The 17,902-nt window shown below is 38.4% G+C and overlaps 4 protein-coding genes across 5 annotated transcripts; all 4 read left to right on the top strand.

Moving 5' to 3' along the window:
• The first annotated feature begins 1,499 nt into the window (after positions 1-1,499).
• On the top strand, positions 1,500-5,297 carry LOC135351151 (uncharacterized). 2 transcript variants are annotated; one of them, XM_064550102.1, is made up of 14 exons: positions 1,500-2,154; positions 2,206-2,425; positions 2,482-2,691; positions 2,928-3,122; positions 3,200-3,325; positions 3,379-3,410; positions 3,472-3,571; positions 3,646-3,930; positions 4,009-4,064; positions 4,127-4,201; positions 4,258-4,423; positions 4,486-4,770; positions 4,880-4,994; positions 5,066-5,297. In XM_064550102.1, the coding sequence occupies exons 1-14, from the start codon at positions 1,621-1,623 to the stop codon at positions 5,133-5,135; spliced, it is 2,469 nt and encodes an 822-aa protein (XP_064406172.1). In that variant the 5' UTR covers positions 1,500-1,620; the 3' UTR covers positions 5,136-5,297. The 2 variants fall into 2 exon arrangements, with proteins under 2 accessions (XP_064406172.1, XP_064406164.1); XM_064550094.1 differs by having other exon boundaries at positions 5,054-5,297.
• Positions 5,298-6,488: 1,191 nt separating this feature from the next.
• Positions 6,489-11,838, top strand: LOC135351410 (uncharacterized). The gene is made up of 7 exons (XM_064550398.1): positions 6,489-6,676; positions 7,118-7,179; positions 9,214-9,769; positions 9,821-10,037; positions 10,118-10,321; positions 10,548-10,742; positions 11,424-11,838. Exons 3-7 carry the CDS (start codon positions 9,236-9,238, stop codon positions 11,684-11,686), a joined length of 1,413 nt encoding a protein of 470 aa, XP_064406468.1. The 5' UTR covers positions 6,489-6,676; positions 7,118-7,179; positions 9,214-9,235; the 3' UTR covers positions 11,687-11,838.
• A 1,537-nt stretch (positions 11,839-13,375) lies between these two features.
• On the top strand, positions 13,376-14,848 carry LOC135351603 (uncharacterized). Its single transcript, XM_064550659.1, has 3 exons — positions 13,376-13,842; positions 13,901-14,123; positions 14,188-14,848. Exons 1-3 carry the CDS (start codon positions 13,504-13,506, stop codon positions 14,427-14,429), a joined length of 804 nt encoding a protein of 267 aa, XP_064406729.1. The 5' UTR covers positions 13,376-13,503; the 3' UTR covers positions 14,430-14,848.
• A 1,106-nt stretch (positions 14,849-15,954) lies between these two features.
• LOC135351632 (uncharacterized) lies at positions 15,955-17,754 on the top strand. The gene is made up of 4 exons (XM_064550695.1): positions 15,955-16,051; positions 16,100-16,554; positions 16,644-16,867; positions 16,915-17,754. The coding sequence occupies exons 1-3, from the start codon at positions 15,982-15,984 to the stop codon at positions 16,836-16,838; spliced, it is 720 nt and encodes a 239-aa protein (XP_064406765.1). The 5' UTR covers positions 15,955-15,981; the 3' UTR covers positions 16,839-16,867; positions 16,915-17,754.
• Positions 17,755-17,902: the final 148 nt, after the last annotated feature.

Genomic DNA, 17,902 nt, shown 5'->3' with positions numbered 1-17,902 from the left:
GATTACATCACCCACGCTTGGATTGGTCAGTGTGCAAATTCCAAGCTTGTGACAGATACAGGAAGTCACGTTACTCTCCGCATACATCTGATACACAGTATGCCTACGTTCGATACTCTCTCTCTATCATAAACTCTTGCCTAGCCTCCTTCACAAGGCCTCAAAAGGAGGCCTGCTACTGACTGTTTGCGCATGCGCAAAATTATTGGATAATTTCCCCGTAATGTTTCCATTAAACTGACATTTTACCCGAAAAATATCCTGAATAACATATACACACAAAGAACACTACATACACAGAGCTATATAGCTAGCTAGCTAGAGACAGAGCTGTACGTTTGGTTACAGCATGCTATTTCTTCTGATAGAGTCTACATGTAGAATTTCACCAAGGTTAGTGTCAGATGGGCGTGGCCTGTCCATATAGGCTATTGTCAGCCTTCCCTTCGTTCAGACATTGCCATCCACACTGTTGCAGGCTGTGAGTTCTTTGTTAACATAACAGGCTAAGGGTAGCTATTAGAATGCTATCACACGGGCTAGAAACCTTCTTCTCCACTTTCTTCAACCCACTTCCGTTCGTTGTGACGTCATGGTTTTACTGAGCATTATACGATGATATCCGGAGTCCCCAGTTTCTGGGGATTATGTGGCGCATGCGCAAACAGTCGATACCAGGCCCTCTCTTTGAGGAAGAGCGGCCTGGGATCGAGGCTATGTATCCCCGAACCGAGGTACTTGCCGCTTTAATTAGAGCTTCCCATCAGCTTTAGTATGTGAAGCTTGACAGGACCAGTGAACCTCTCTCTGAAAGAAGTGCTGTGGTGGTGATTTCTCCTCTTGTTTCTCTGAGTGAAGCCATCTTCAAAGTGTTGGTGTGTCTGTTTGACGTTCAGTGCCATTCTCTTTGGAAGGAAGCATTGTTGTGACATTTGCCGAAAATTGGTCACAGAGTAAGTACGTGGTATCTGATCCGAGAAATGTGTTGCCTGAATGTGTTTACAATCCGAGGGACTTGTCGCCTGAGTGTGTATCCGATCCGAGGGACTTGTTGCTTGAGTGTGTATTAATGGATAGTGCTTTCAATGGTAAATCTATTGTGTAAATCAATAAGTAGTCCTCACATTATGTTACGTCGCAGCCACTGTACGTACTTATCCACATTTATTTTTTACCCACAGGTTTAACTAATTTCTTATGAGATTGACTTGTCGCCTGAGTGTATATCTGATCCGAGCCTCAAGTTAATGGCTAAATGTACAGAGCTGAGGTTTTACTTAGCTGTCTCTGTCTACAGTATATACAGAGAGGTAGCCTCTCCTTTTTCTTTTTTCTGTTCTTTATCACATCGTTCAATAAGATAAAATACTATTTTAACGTTCAATGAGATAAAATACGGTAAATATTTCCACCCACGCTCCAACAGTTTACCAGGCCACTATTGAAACTATAAATTTATAGTATCTATGATTAAAGCATAGATACTGTAATTTATAGTATCTATGATTGAAGGGGCTGGAGTCGAGGCTAGTGCCAAGCTAGAGCTGTTTCCTAATAAACAACTACTGTAGAATCTACTCACAGACTGAGAGCTAGGCCTAAACACTAAGAGCATATGATATGACTCTAATTGCAAGTGTAATAGATCTGCTAGTCATATTATTTTCAATAATCAATGGAGAGGTGTACTCATCATCAGTGTCTCTGACTGTTGAGGGAGGAGTGAGTCTGGTTGGTGAACACTGTCCTGGAACTGTCAGACTGTTCTGTGAAGGAGTGGACCTCACACTGCTAGAGTGGAAGTTCTACCATGATGACAACATGTATTTGCTCAAACGCTTTGATACTGATAGTGTGAATGAGACCACAAAAGTCTTTAATGACTCAACATTGGTCTCTGCATCTGTCGAACTTGTTGAGTTGTCCCAGGACAAAATTTTGAGAATCTTTGCAAATTTCTCATCAGTTCTTTCTTTAGATATTTCTCAAATAGCCATTGGGGTACAGAAGGTTTTTAAGATCAGATGTGGTGATGCACAAAACTTCAATGAAACCTTAGTGAACATCTCAATAGTAGAAGAGACAGTACCCAATGTCTATAATTTCAGTGTGAGCATCAATACTTTTATACTGACAGTCACTTGGAATCAATACGTAAGTTCATAAAAATATGCCGCAAGTTAACTGCATTTTAATACTTTGCAGGCTAAATGTTCACAATACCAAGAGGAGATCCTTTACAATGTTTCCCTAATTCTCTTTGATGGTACAAATGACAATAAAATTGTGAACAGTAGTAGAGTATGCACACCAACTTGCTCTGTATCCTTTGAAGTTTTGGAAACTGGAATCTATGTTGTCGCCCTTCAAGCTAAAAACAACATAGGGACTAGTAATATCACTACATACAGTAGCAGCATACCAGGTATTAGATCTACTTTATAGTTATAACTCATATATATTTACTCATTTATCCCCAAGCTGGTGCTATTGTGTGTGATACACCTTCCACTCTTATCAACGGGAGCTTTACAATTTTATCGACTGAGTCTGATTTCACGGAAGGGTCAGAAATTGTGCTACAGTGTGATAATGGTCTACTTCCCAGTCACCCAAGAACAGCAATGTGTATTAAAGTTTCAGGAAGAGGAGAGTGGGTGCCAAATCCTGCTGACCTACTTTGTGAAGAAGGTAGTATTAACTACATAACAGTAATAAAATTGAAGACATGCTGAGTGGCCAATACAAAGTAAAATGCTGCACATAATCCTCCAAAAAATAATAGGAAAATAGTCTTTGAAATTATCCTCCTGTATAATTATAATACTGCATGGTTTTGTGGGTTGGATCACTCTCCCCTCAATTATAAATACATAGTATAGTGTTTTTTAAAATAACGTGTATGCTATATATACTTGTATATGCAGAGAAATGCAGTGCACTTCCAAAAAGGCTAACCAACAACTTATTACTCAAATATTCCTACACGAGCACTGGTGAAAATTTAACTATCACATTTTGGTGTGAAGAAGGATACAAGCTCATTGGACCACATTTCATTGCCTGTAATAGTATGTACCAGTGGAGTTCAGACCTTGAAGACCTAAATTGTTTAGGACAAGGTAAAATTCCAAATCAGTCAATTCATGATCATTTATAACACAAATAAAATTATAACAAAATTATTGTTTAAATACAGCAAATTCAAGAGTATTGATACAATCGATACTCGGTTCTGCGGGAGGAATTGTTGTTGCGATCATAGTGGTCATTCTTTTGATCGTACTGCTGAAAATGCGCTCTAAAAATTTCAGAATAAAAAAGAGTAAGAATGTCTTACCAACTGCATTACACTGAATCCTTTTTCTATACATGCAGAGAGAACAAAGACACAGCCATCAGATGAACCGGTAAAAGTGTCAAACTCAAGTGTCTCACATGCATGATACGATATTTCTATGTTGTCCACAGGAAGTCGATGGAAACCCATATGACAATCATTCTGTGAGCTACGCTATGGTGGATATTGAAGCTTCCGAAAGTAGAGCGGTGTTGGTTCTAGAGGAAAGAGGTGAAAGATAATCTTCACAAAATGAAATGTTCTTATGAATATGTACAATTAATAATATCCTTTCTTACATCCAGTTACAGAAGCTGACAAGTTGTTAAATTTGGATCAGAGCTTATTACAACTGAAGACAGTACAGATAAAATGGAAAGAAATTGGATTTGCCCTTTCCATTCCGACAGCTCACATTGAACAAGTGGAAGAACGCTGTAAAGATAATTCAAGTGCTGGATTGAAAGAGATGATTGACTTTTGGATGCGGAACTGCAGTGGACGACCAACATGGATAGTGCTGGCAAATGCTTTGAAATTAGTGGGTGAAGAAGAACTAGCCAGACAGTTCCTTGAGGTCTATGAAACAGGTAAATAATTAGAGATTACATTGTAATAGTTTTGATTGTAACAGTTGTGGATGAATAACATTAAATGGACAATCACAGGTCGACTTCCAGTCGTCAATGAGCCGACTTTTGATCAACTGAGACACTTCCCACAAGTAAGGCATAAATTGCTATGAATATAATAATGCATCCATGGTGTATTATATTTATCATTCAGATTCCTGTGAATTCCACCACTGCCACGACCAAATTCGAATCAGAATATGATAGAATTTTTATCCCTCGATCACAGGTGAGTAACTTTTCAGTTTATAATTATTTCACAATTTCATACGTGCGTGCTACCAGACACAAGGTCCAGTTTACTCTGAAGTTAGTACACTTCCCAGTCAGTCAACTGGATACTTGCTTGACCCCAAGATAGTGGACTATACAACAGTAGACTTTGAAGCCACTAAGTCAAGAGCGAGAGCCATGCCTAAACCAAAGCCAGTTCAGAAAACTGCTGCAAAGGGTATGCATAACTATGTGCATACCATGTATTAATGACTGAATGCATATGGCATTATTGCACAGGGATTGAAGCTGACAAGTTAGTCGATCTTGACCGAGTCTTGGTACAGTTGAAATCAGTTCAAGGCAAATGGAGAGAGATTGGAAAGGCTCTAAATGTGCCAGAGACTCACATTGAGCAAGTGGAGCCTTATTGTGCTGGCAATGACGTTCAGGGAATTACTGAAGTGATTGACTTCTGGATAAGGAATTGTGATGGAAAGCCAACATGGAGGGAGCTAGGTAATGCCTTAAAGAGTGTGGGACAAGAACAGCTTGCTAACTTGCTTATGGAGGTCTATGAAACAGGTGTGAGCTAATTAACCTTATTATGTCCACAAACAATTTCTGTGCATCCATCCATTTAATTATGCATAATTATAATTATAGTTATAATCGTTTACTGTATTACTTATAGGTTGTCTTCCAATTGAGCTTAATTTTGATGACATACCAGATTGTATGTACAAGCATGGGGCTTCTGTTCCCCCACCTATTCCAACCCGATCAGTTTGCTCCAAACCAGCAGAAGTGTGAGTTTATTAATTTAATTTTCTTGGTATCCTTGAAATACAAACCTATTATACTACAGTTACAACTGCAGTTATCCAGATCAATTGGCTGGTCTCCCACTTGAATGTGAAAATACTCCTGTGCTGCTCGATCCCTCTTAAAGCTAAAAAGAGAGAATGCCTTTAGCTATAAGTGTATATATATGTAGCTAGAAAATCATACTCAGACAACTGAAAGTGCTTGATTTTGAATTCCAAGAATTTAGTGTTTGTCACACATAATGTTTATAATTTACTATTCACATATACTTTCCCAATAACCTGTTTACAGTGCATATACCTTTACCCAAAACCATTGCATGCAATCATGCGATATACTAAATTTAGGTGTATAAATTAATGTTTGCAATTAGCGAAAACTTCAAACATTTACACCCTAGAAATATACAACATTATACAGCAAATGATAATAACAGTGGTCAGTGACGTGGAGCAGTACGTACTAGCTCTCTTTTGAGCACTCCTGATTCCTGACAGTAATACGGTTATGAATCGAATCTCGCCATATATGTACATTTTTGGACTGTTTACTTGTGTGGCTGATTGTTGATTTACATGACTTTCATTTCATCAAAATCATTACACTTGTTTACTTTCCAAAATAATGTTGATAGTGAATACAACTGATATAGCTAGTGGTGCATTATTCTCAATGCTCAAGAGTACCTATACCGTATAGCTGGTTATTTTCGAGGTACTACTTTTCGCGGATGGTTCAAAGTAAATGTTTCGTGGATTTTAGTTCAAATGACAGTAGTATAAACCAACTTTCGAGTAGGGGTTTGTAGATTATGCTCGAGATAATACCTATTATGCTATTTTTAATGTCAAGTAAACAGCCTTTATTCTTTTCAAATTGCCTATTATTCTTCAAATCGCCTATTATTCCCACATTATTCCTTCAAAACACAACATAGGCCCCAGTCGTTGCACAAGTATATATATATATATATACAGTATTGTCTTTTATGCTAGCATAATCCACCCATGCATGCAGGCCTAGTGATTTGTACCTTTTGACCAATTTTAATCCGATCACTTGGCTTCAAACCAGCTGGAGTGTGATACCCTGGTTATATACACCACAGCATTTGTCCATGCAGACTACCGTATTATACCGTATTATAGCGGAATGTATAGCCTTTAAATTAAAACATTTCGTTTCCACTCCATTGGTACGTTGTGTCTTCCGATAGCTAAGCATTCCGTGGACCTAATTTTTGTCAAAGATTGCTAATGTACGACAATAAAGCCCTCGAAAAGTACGCGCTATAAAATGAAATGCTTTGCTTCTAAGTATTTAGTGTTTACAAACAGTTCATAACATATTATTCACACACTATAGATCCAATTACCTGTTTACAGCGCAATCATACACTGAAACTAAATACAAGTAGATAATTTATTATTGTTCCCACTAATTGCGAGAATTGTTACCAATTTTCAATAGCAAGAGATAACCCAACAGTTTGAATAGAAAACTTATACTTTCATAGAATTAATTCTATGAACCTTTTAACTGACAAAATTCTTAAGGCTATAATTATAGTGTATACAAGTATCTCTCAGACGGTTGAGGGATCGAGGAGTCAGTGAGTCTGGTTGGTGAATACTGTCCTGAAACTGTTAGACTCTTCTGTAAGGTGATCTCACCATTTTGACATGAAATTGAGAAATTAAGCTATTCATTCATTTGAACCAGACTATACATTTTTGCTATGGTAATAATGGCACATGTATTACACATGATCACATTGTTGCATTTTGACGTCTGCACGAGTAGCCAATATCTGTTATCCCATGTGGCACTCTTGCATGTGTCACAACTATAATTACTAATACCGTATATATAGTGGCCAGCGGGTATATTTCAAGGGTATAAAAGTTCGCGGAATATCCGGTAGAAAGGTTTTCGCGGAATAGCAGCCATTCTGCAGCATGCTTGCATGCGATAAAATTCGTGGGTATAAATGTTTGAGGTATACATGCCTAATCAGCGAACATTTATACTCTCGAAATAATTATATACTCGCTATACGGTCCCCTCGATGATGATGAAGACATGTTTCTTATCACCAATTCAGATTCCTGTGAATTCTACTACTGCCACAACCAAATCAAGAATTGACCCCCCTCGATCACAAAAGTGAGCAAGCAATTTAATTATATCTTTTCAGTTTTAGTATGTTGCTGGAAACATATACAAAACTGGGCACAAGGTCCAGTTTACGCTGAAGTTGTGGGACAAGAACAGCTTGCTAACTTGCTTATGGAAGTCTATGAAACAGGTGTGCATGAGCTCTTCAACTATAATTATAATTATGTCCATTTACGATTTTAGAACGTTCCATCTACATATAGCATTCCATCAATTTTTCCTTGAATGGCTGCATACGTGGCCTCTCAATTGAACTCAATTGACAACATACCGAGACTGTATGATTATGTATATACAAGAAACAGTTGTATCATGCATGGATATCAAGGGTGTATTGGATTTGTACTACCGAGGCAGATCTATGTATTCCCCGAGGGCCACTAAACAAACGCCCGAGGGAATACATACAACTACAGGAGGTAGTACAAACAATACCGTCACACACAGATATCCAATGGTACAGGAGCTTGTACTATGAACACTATCGATTGGAAGCTGTTATATCCAACCCATTTACAACTGGGCATAGTATAGTAAACACTCTTTGATCCGTGCTATGCACTACATGCATGCATGTGTATGTTTTGTGTCGTGTGCTTGACTTCACAAACCACATTTACAACTTCAACACCCGCACATTTTTGTGCTTTCCATAATTTTTGTCACGGTAGTCTTCTAAGGGTGGAGGGAGGTAGGTCTTCAGGCTGGCCACAGCCATGCATGCACTCCTGGAAGGTACATGGGATGTACCCTGGAGTATCCTGAGAGTTTCAATGGATATTCCAGAATCCCCTTAGTGTCAGAGCACATCATGAAACATGCATGGTACTTCTGTTCTCCTATCTATTCCAACCCGATATAAGAGGGATATAGGCAACGCCCATGCAACTTCCATTGGATGAGTTGCGTTTATAAGGTAACCTGCATGTTTACGGTACCATCACATACACCTCAATTTACATGCTAATGTATATGAATTCTAGAATCATCACAACGTTTATTTATCATGCAATGCAATATGCACATTCATAGACATCACACTTTCCATGCAATGCACATACGCTGAATTACCATAATTATACGCAAACACGACTCATGTCATGAGCTTTTATACGTTAACCCTTTCCTTGCCATTCGTGAAAATCTGGAACAGGAGCGTCTTTAGGTCGATCAATTAGTGTGGATCCGGCCTCACCACGCCTCCATGTCATTCTATTAGTCTAGATCCGGCTAGCAATTCTAGCTGGGACTCCCAGTTCTAGTTCTTTTTGTTTAGCGTGTCAGAGACTGGGAGAAGGTGATTGGCACTCCCTGGCTCCTTTGGATGTACAGCTGTCCAGATCCCTAGAACATACCCTCCATTCTGACGAGTTATCAGTGCATAGGGTGCTTACTAGATTCTTGCCAGCCAGTACAGTTCAAGCTACACACAGCACCGCTCAACTATTCTCTACCCCATTATCTAGCTAAATCTGGTCCAACTAGACAGCAGACACAGCTAGTTAATTCAGTAAAGCCAGGGGTAGCTGTACTTCTACGGTTGTTCAGTACCCACGGTAACAATTCCTCTGGGCTGGGCTAACTAGTTGAGCCACGCCTCCCAATTCTCAAGGCTAGGTACATGTCTCTGTCTAGCTGCTTCTTCAGCTTCTTGCTCAGTTTTTTGTGGCTTAGAGAAAGGCCAGCTACTCAGGGGGAAGAGTCGAGATGAAAGTCTGGCAGCCAGGTGACGTCCAAACGGTTAGTTATTCGTTCCACCAACTTTTTAATCTAGTCTAGTCCTGCTTGCACTGCTACTACTACTGCTACTCTTCCTAGCTAGTCAAAGGTTCCTTTTTTTTTTTTTAACTACATATGCACAAAGAGACATTAAAGCTTACATCAAAGGACACAGATTTTTAGCCTACTTGACTGATAAGGCCGTTACCTAGACTACAGTTTGTTTGTCAGGGAGGAGCTCACATACAACTTCATCTAATTCATCATAACGATTCGTTACCGTTGTTGTAATTTCTACAACAGATTGCCAAGGAAAGAGTTAAACATGATGACAGTGTGCAGGCCAAGTGCAGTACTAATCATCTTATTTTCAATGATAAGTGAAGAGGTGTACTCATCATCAGTGTCTCTGACTGTTGAGGGAGGAGTGAGTCTGGTTGGTGAACACTGTCCTGGAACTGTCAGACTGTTCTGTGAAGGAGTGGACCTCACACTGTTAGAATGGAAGTTCTACCATGATGACAACATGTATTTGCTCAAACGCTTCGATACTGATAGTGTGAATGAGACCACAAAAGTCTTTAATGACTCAACATTGGTCTCTGCATCTGTCGAACTTGTTGAGTTGTCCCAGGACAAAATTTTGAGAATCTTTGCAAATTTCTCATCAGTTCTTTCTTTAGACATTTCTCAAATAGCCATTGGGATACAGAAGGTTTTCAAGATCAGATGTGGTGATGCACAAAAATTCAATGAAACCTTAGTGAACATCTCAATAGTAGAAGAGACAGTACCCAATGTCTATAATTTCAGTGTGAGCATCAATACTTCTATACTGACAGTCACTTGGAATCAATACGTAAGTTCATAAAAATATGCCGCAAGTCAACTGCATTTTAATACTTTGTAGGCTGAATGTTCACAATACCAAGAGGAGATCCTTTACAATGTTTCCCTAATTCTCTTTGATGGTACAAATGACAATAAAATTGTAAACAGTAGAGTGTGCACACCAACTTGCTCTGTATCCTTTGAAGTTTTGGAAACTGGGATCTATGTTGTCGCCCTTCAAGCTAAAAACAACATAGGGACAAGTAATATCACTACATACAGTGGCATCATACCAGGTATAAAAAAAATTTATAATTATTAAATTATAATTATATTTAATTGCATGGGTCCTCGTTTTCCCCTCAAACTGGTTCAGAATCTATTGTGTGTGATCCTTCTACTCTTATCAACGGGAGTCTTAGAATTTTATCGACTGAGTCTGATTTCGCGGAGGGGTCAGAAATAGTGCTCCAGTGTGACAATGGTCTACTTCCCAGTCACCCAAGAACAGCAACTTGTGTTAAAGTTTCAGGAAGAGGAGAGTGGGTGCCAAATCCTGCTGACCTACTTTGTGAAGAAGGTAGTATTAACTACATAACAGTAATAAAATTGAAGACATGCTGAGTGGCCAACACAAAATAAAATGCTGCACATAATCCTCCAAAAAATAATAGGAAAATAGTCTTTGAAATTATCCTCCTGTATATAATACTGGTTTTGTGGGTTGGATCACTCTCCCCTCCATTATATATACATAGTATAGTGTTTTTTAAAATAACATGTATGCTATATACTTGTATATGCAGAGAAATGCAGTGTTCTTCCAAAAAGGCTAACCAACAGCTCGTTACTCAAATATTCCTACACAAGCACTGGTGAATATTTAACTATCAGGTTTTGGTGTGAAGAAGGATACAAGCTCATTGGACAGAATATCTTTGCCTGTAATAGTACGTACCGGTGGAGTCTCGACCTTGAAGTCCTAAAGTGTTTACGACAAGGTAAATATTCCAAGTCAGTCACTGCATAGCATTGTTTTATAACGAATTCAAGAGTATGGATACAATCGACACTCGGTGCTATAGTTACAGCACTAATTATTTGTATAATTATAGTTAGAAACAGTGCTTTAATGATTTAGAACAAGCACGGTATTACTAGCTGCTGTTACATGGCCTAACATGCATGCATGGGGCTCTAGGATTCCCTAAAAGCCTGCTAAATTATATGTGCTGGATTTTAAATCACCAAAAACAGCACTTATAGAGTATGAACCATTCATTGAGCCCTATACTGTTTACACAACAGTTGATTTAGCTAAATGCCCTTGTTTATCATTGCAGTTTACATCTATAGGATAATGATACTTATGTACATTGCTTGCTGTTTGTTTTCATGCAGGGAGCAATTAACTCGTACTTATAAGATCTGTGTGCATGTATAAGGGTTAGGGTTAGTACATATGAATTGCTAGAATACTTTGCGGGTGAAAAACCTTTGCGAATGAGCCAAATCAGCAGAAAATTGACCCTTAATTTGCGATTTAACTATTGCGTTTTGATCAACCCTTGCAAATTTCGCTTATTTGATTCTCGCAAAACATTCTAGTATACGGTATATTGACTGTAATGAGGTGTGATCTTAGTCTACATGTTTGACAATGTTTTGACATTATTTTACAGATTCCAAGGAAGTTTCTCTGACCATCAATGAAGTTGCTGTGATTTCCACCATTGTAACATTTATTGTGGCAATGGTTTCTGGTTGTGCTTGTGGTGCTCTCTTGACATACTGGTTCATGCGGAAGAAGGCAGTGTTCTCCCCGGCAGCTGATGGACAAGCTATTAACGTAGGATCCACTGTACCAGCTGGTCCTATTTATGAGGAGGTGTCACCCAAAGAGGAGATTGAACTCAACATTAACCAAGCGTATGGACCAGTATAGACGGTGTTAGTGTCCATGTAACATTCCAGCCATTATTATGGTTATAGTTAACGTTTTACATATTCATGCATGTGCATAAATTACAGAATGAGAAGTATAACTGAGCATCACCTTATTATAATTGTGGTGTCTTGAGTTTATGGTAATCAGAAAGTTCATCTTATGGAGGTGTATAATTATAACAGGTCACTAGCCTCGAATCCACGCCGATTACAATTTTAATCGGCGTGGATTCAAGGCTAACAGGTCACTAGAATAATTATAATGTATGTGTGAGCTGCTAATTAATACTTTTTCCGTACAATTCCTCATTATAGCTTTCTTATTCTACGTTCAAGCATTGTGCTTAGGTACATTCATTCCGGATTATATACCGTATTAGCAGGTTATTTTCGTATGATATAAATATTCGAATGAAGAGCATCGTACGAAAGTTAAAGCTATGAACACAAATAGATTCAACGTCTCTAATCCAAGCTGTAGGAATATTACGAAATATTTAAATGGGTTTTCACCAACGAAAATTATCCACTAGAACACTTCTCCTACACGGTATACAATATCCTGACCATTTGACAGGTATGCCACGTTGAGTATGAGTATATAATAGTGTCTCTCTGCATGGCTGTCGAGTGTTGAGGGAGGAGTGAGTCTGGTTGGTGAACACTGCATGTCCTGGAACTATCAGACTGTTCTGTGACGGAGAGGACCTCACCATTTTGACAAGTCATATACAATGGAGATGGCAATCAATGTGATCCATTCATTTGAACCAAATAACACTGTCCTATGCATCTGAGCCTTGAGTCCCCTTTCCAATTTATCCACCTAACACATGTATCACGAAGCTTGGCAGATCAGCAATTTGGTAACTTCTCTTCTGTTCTCGGAGTTATCACAGCTACAGGAACATGCATGATGATAACTGTGGAGATCATTAAAGAACAAGAATTCCAGAAAAACTTCAATTGATAGTAAACATGATACAGTAAGGAGATCACACAGCGTGAAGAACCAACGGACGTAACTGTATACGGTGAACAGCCATGAATTAAGAGTATATAAAGGCTAAACTGCTTTCGAAAGAGATCTACCCGTTGAATCACACCACCGCCGCAGATTTTTCTATGGACATTGTTATGACTGTATATATGCAGTTAGTTAAGGCAAAAAGCAGTTTTGCTATAGCACATGCATTGCACATGTCACATTATACCCTCGATGATGATGAAGACATCTGCAACAAGCTTTTACCCTCTTAATTTTGGTCCCTTTTCCTCATTAAATTTGTATAACCAAACTCAGCCATATCCAATACCTTGTGAACCTCTTCCCTTTTGCAAATATCGATTGGAATGTGAAGGGGATCTTTGTTTTCGACAGCCTCAAAGTACTCTCGTAACTGCAGGTAAAAAGTGTGGCATATATAGTTTATAATTATAGCCTATATGACAAATCACCTGATTTGAATCTGAATGAATCTTTGTTGCTAAAAAACTGCATGCAATTTACTAACATTAATTTACCCAGATTGTATAGAAAAGAATAATTAATGGGCACTGTACATTTGAGAATTTACTTTGTTCTTCTTCTAATGCTCTCGACATTTACTGGTAAGACTACTGTTGTATACTGTTATATTAGCTATGAACATAAGCTGACAAAATGATTATATAGGGCTAGCGTTTACAAGTGTCTCTCTGACTGTTGAAGGAGGAGAGAGTCTGGTTGGTGAACACTGTCCTGGGACTGTCAGGCTGTTCTGTGAGGGAGTGGACCTCACACTGCTACAGTGGAGGTTGTACTACAATGATAGCATGTATTCTTCTGAGAAGTTTGTGACGGATAGTGTGAATGGTACCAAAAAAGTCTTTAACAATTCATCATTGGGCTCTGCATCTGTCGAACTTGTTCAAGTATCACAGCACAGTTCCAAAGTTTTTGCAAATTTCTCATCAATTCTTATTTTAGAACTTTCTCAAATGGCCACTGAAATACACAGAATCAGCTGTGGTGATGCAGTAAACAACAATGACACTTCGGTGAACATCTCAATAGTAACAAAAACACTGCCCGATGTCTGTAACTTCAGTGTAAGAATCAATACGTCATCTATCCTCTCTATAGTTATACTGGCTGTCACTTGGAAACAATACGTAAGTTTGTAATGCATTGGTTTTGTCGCAAGTCAACTGCATCATATTTGCTTTGCAGGCTGAATGTTCTCAATATCAGGAGGAGATCCTTTACAATCTTTCCCTTCTCTATGAAAATACAAGCTATAGCAAAAGTGTGAGCAGTAGTGTATGTACACCAACTTGCTTTGTCCCCTTTGAAGTATTGGTGACTGGAAATAACAGGATCTATGTTGCCACCCTTCAAGCTAGAAACAGCATAGGGACTAGTAATATCACTACATACAGTGGCGTCATACCAGGTATTAGATCTACTTTATAATTATAACCCATATTTAATTAGGTCCCCATACATTTATCCCCAAGCTGGTGCTATCGTGTGTGATACTCCTTCTACTCCTATCAACGAGAGCCTTGGAATTTTATCTGCTGAATCTGGTTTAACGGAGGGGTCAAAGATTGTGCTCCAGTGTGACGATAGTCTACTTCCCAGTCACCCAAGAACAGCAACTTGTGTTCAAGTTTTAGGAAGAGGAGAGTGGGTGCCTAATCTTGCTGACCTGCATTGCGAAGGTGTCTTACACAAGATAGCTTCTGAATCATTATAATTTTGTCCTCAATGTACAGCACCCATTACTAACGAATCAGTTCATATCAATACGTCTTGTGTATCAGAGAAAGATGGCCACTCGTTATCAATTGCTGAGATTACAGGAATGAGCACAGGAATAACGTTCTTAATGGCAACACTCCTTGGATTCCTCTCTGGACTCTTAGTGATGCACCTTTCCTCTCGTAAGAAGGCAGTGTTTTCCCCGGCAGCTGAAGGACAAGCTAACGTAGGACCCATTGCATCAGCTGGTCCTGTTTATGAAGAGGTGTTACCTAAAGAGGAGATTGAACTGAACACTAACCAGGCGTATGGACCATTAGGAGTATGAAAAACATGACTGTGTTACAGTGTTCATCTAATATTCCAGCCAATTATTATTATTGTGGTACATTTGACGAGTCAGATAGTATTCCATCCACTGATTTGAGCTGAATTGACCATTATCTGAATCACAGTGCAATCACATACACTGAAACTAATTGTTGCCATTAACAAGAATTGTCACAAACTTTCCGTACACTGAAACTAATTGTTGCCATCATTTATGAGAATTGTCACTAACTTTCAATAGCCAGAGATACCCCAATAGAAAACTTTGCTATGAGAGGCTGGCTTTACATGTGATACAGTGCAGGATTGGCTATTTATACCATTTATACTTTAGGATGTTATACACACAGAGGTTTTACATGGTTCTATACACATTATACACATGTTATATTGCATAGAGTGCAATATAACATGTGTATAATGTGTATAGAACCATGTAAAACCTGATGTATAAAGTCACAAATTACCACCATAATCTAGTATAAATAAGTATAATGTGAATCAGTTTCGTGCATTGTCTTACTATTTCAGTTATGATGTCATTGTTTTGATAGTCAGTATTCTTTCAATACCAGTATAATGTGCATAACATGCATAATTATACCACGTTATACACATGTTATACACAGTGTTATACACATGTTATACACATGTTATACACATGTTAGACTTCGCTTTCTAAGACAGTAGTATTTACAAACAGTTCATACACTGAAACTAAATATATGTATATTATTGTTACGAGAATTGTCATCATAATTATTAAATAAGAATAATAATAGCAAGAGACAGTTTGAATAGAAAACTTATACTTTCATAGAATTAGGCAGCTGAAGGACAAGGACCCACTGTACCAGCTGTTCCTGTTTATGAGGAGGTGTCACCCAAAGAAATAATTGAAATGAACTCTAACCAAGCTTATGGACCATGCAGTGTTAACTTATAAATACAAATCAAGGACATGCTGTGTGTTGTTGCTTACTAGTGTGTATACTTTATATATAATTCATCATAACCGTGTAGAAAGCAATTGAAGTTTGTGCAACTGTTATTTCTTCAGCTATTCACTCATAAATATAACTCACATCAGTAATTGATAGGTGCATGAATTAAAATAAACTGCATGCACCTGTGAATTGAATCACATGTTTTTGGGAAACTCTCATGAATTTTGGAACATCCAGTTAGCAAGTTAAGTATAGTCTACCTCAAGTAAGATGGGAGTACTTCAGTTGTTAATGCATATTGTTTTATTGTCCTTCACTGTTGGAAAAAGCAGAGCAATGAGTAAGATCCCTTGTTTATTGTGATCAGCTACATGCAATCATGTTGCAGGTGTTTCTCTGACTGTTGAGGGAGGAGCAAGTCTAATTGGTGAGCACTGTCCTGGAACTGTCAGACTGTTCTGTGAAGGAGTGCAGCTCACTACTTTGCGTTGGAGTTACAATGTCACTAACAAAGAAATTCATTCATTTTACCCTGACAGCGTGACCTCCACTCAAATTGAATTGAATTCAGCCTTCATTTCTGTTGCGTTGAGAGCAGTTTCACAAAATGGAGCTAACCCAATTTACGGAAACTTTTCTTCCACTCTTACTCTCGACATCTCACCGATTGTGGATCAGCACATTAATGAAATCAGATGCGGAGATCCAGCAAACTACCAGATGATCCCTATTGATATTCAGATAAGACAACAGTCACAACCAAAAGACCCTCAACAATTCAATATTCAAACATCTGTTGACTTTTCTGCTTATATTCTGCTACTAATTTCATGGGAACCACCAGTAAGCTATTGATTTTACTATGCATGCATTTCATTATAGCACTGAGTCACTGGCCAGGGCACTATACACATTCATATATTTCCTTGTAGGTTTCGGTATGCCCTCATTATGGACAGCAAATCCGCTATGAGATCACCTTAACTGGGAGTGATGATCGTCAAATCTTAACAACTAGTGGTGGTGACTGTACAATGGTGTGCAGGGTCACATTCACTGTCCCTCACTCCGGAGATGGTAACTACGTGTTGGAGCTCCAAGCCATTAACGACGTGGGGAGAAGCTAGTGATCCTGTCACAGAAAATGTTTTTATTGGTGAGTTCTATTAATGCATGAGCCTTTAACATCAGTTGTACTTTCAGTGACAGACAGCAGTTCCAATGGAGTTGTATCTATCGGAGTGACCGTAGCAACTACAATTGTTGTATTCATATTCTCTTCTGTACTCGGTTTCGTCATGGGAGTTGGTGTATACTATATTCTGCTGAAAAAATTAAAATTGAAAACAAAAACGGAGACTGAAGTGCAACCGAGAGAGACTGCACCGGAAATACGAATACAAGAGTCAAGGGAAATTGATCAGGAGGTTGTCTATTCGAATCAAGAAACACAACAGCAAAATGAAGACCTGACTCACTCCTATTGTGAGGCCGATGATCCAATAAAAGGAACTGGTGTTTTTACAAAGTTGAGTGGAAAGTTATTTCCTAACGAGTCTTGTGTAGAGTCAAAGAAGCAACGTTCACGACCAGATGAGGAAATGAGATTGAAAGCTAACTTGTCGTATGGTGAAGTGAGAAGTAGTGGAGCTACAAAGGTGAAAATGGAAACGAATCATTCGTATGGTTTGGCAAGAGAAACTTCTGACCTGGATAAGAGAGTGGAGTATGATTACGTTGACAATGAACTGTTCGGACATTGTAAATAGAGTCTCATAAGTAAACCTCTTAACACATAATTATCAGCACATGCATGCAGTGTCACAAACTCTCCAAGTTAACAATGAACCAGTTATATCAATAGTTATTGTATAGTACCTCACGCTTTGTCAATTTTGAACAACACACTTGCATACATAGTAACAATGCTTGTTCAATACACATCTCATAAGTTTTATACTCAAAATTCTCTTTTAAAATTTATTTAATGGTTTATAATTCATTAACAATCTTCTTCAATGCGAGCTCTTGAATTGATCCCAGACAGGCAGACACTATAATTATAGAGAAATAACAAAACGTAAGATTATGCTCACTGTTAACGTTATTTTAAATAATATACATGTACTCGAAAGTGTGATGAAACTGTTAGCGTCCAGCAGGATGTTTTCAAGCTTTAGATTCCAATAGA

Source organism: Halichondria panicea, chromosome 1, assembly GCF_963675165.1.
Source record: "Halichondria panicea chromosome 1, odHalPani1.1, whole genome shotgun sequence".
Lineage (NCBI taxonomy): Eukaryota > Metazoa > Porifera > Demospongiae > Suberitida > Halichondriidae > Halichondria > Halichondria panicea.
Note: the sequence above shows the minus strand (reverse complement) of the source record. Positions and strands in the feature narration are given on the sequence as shown.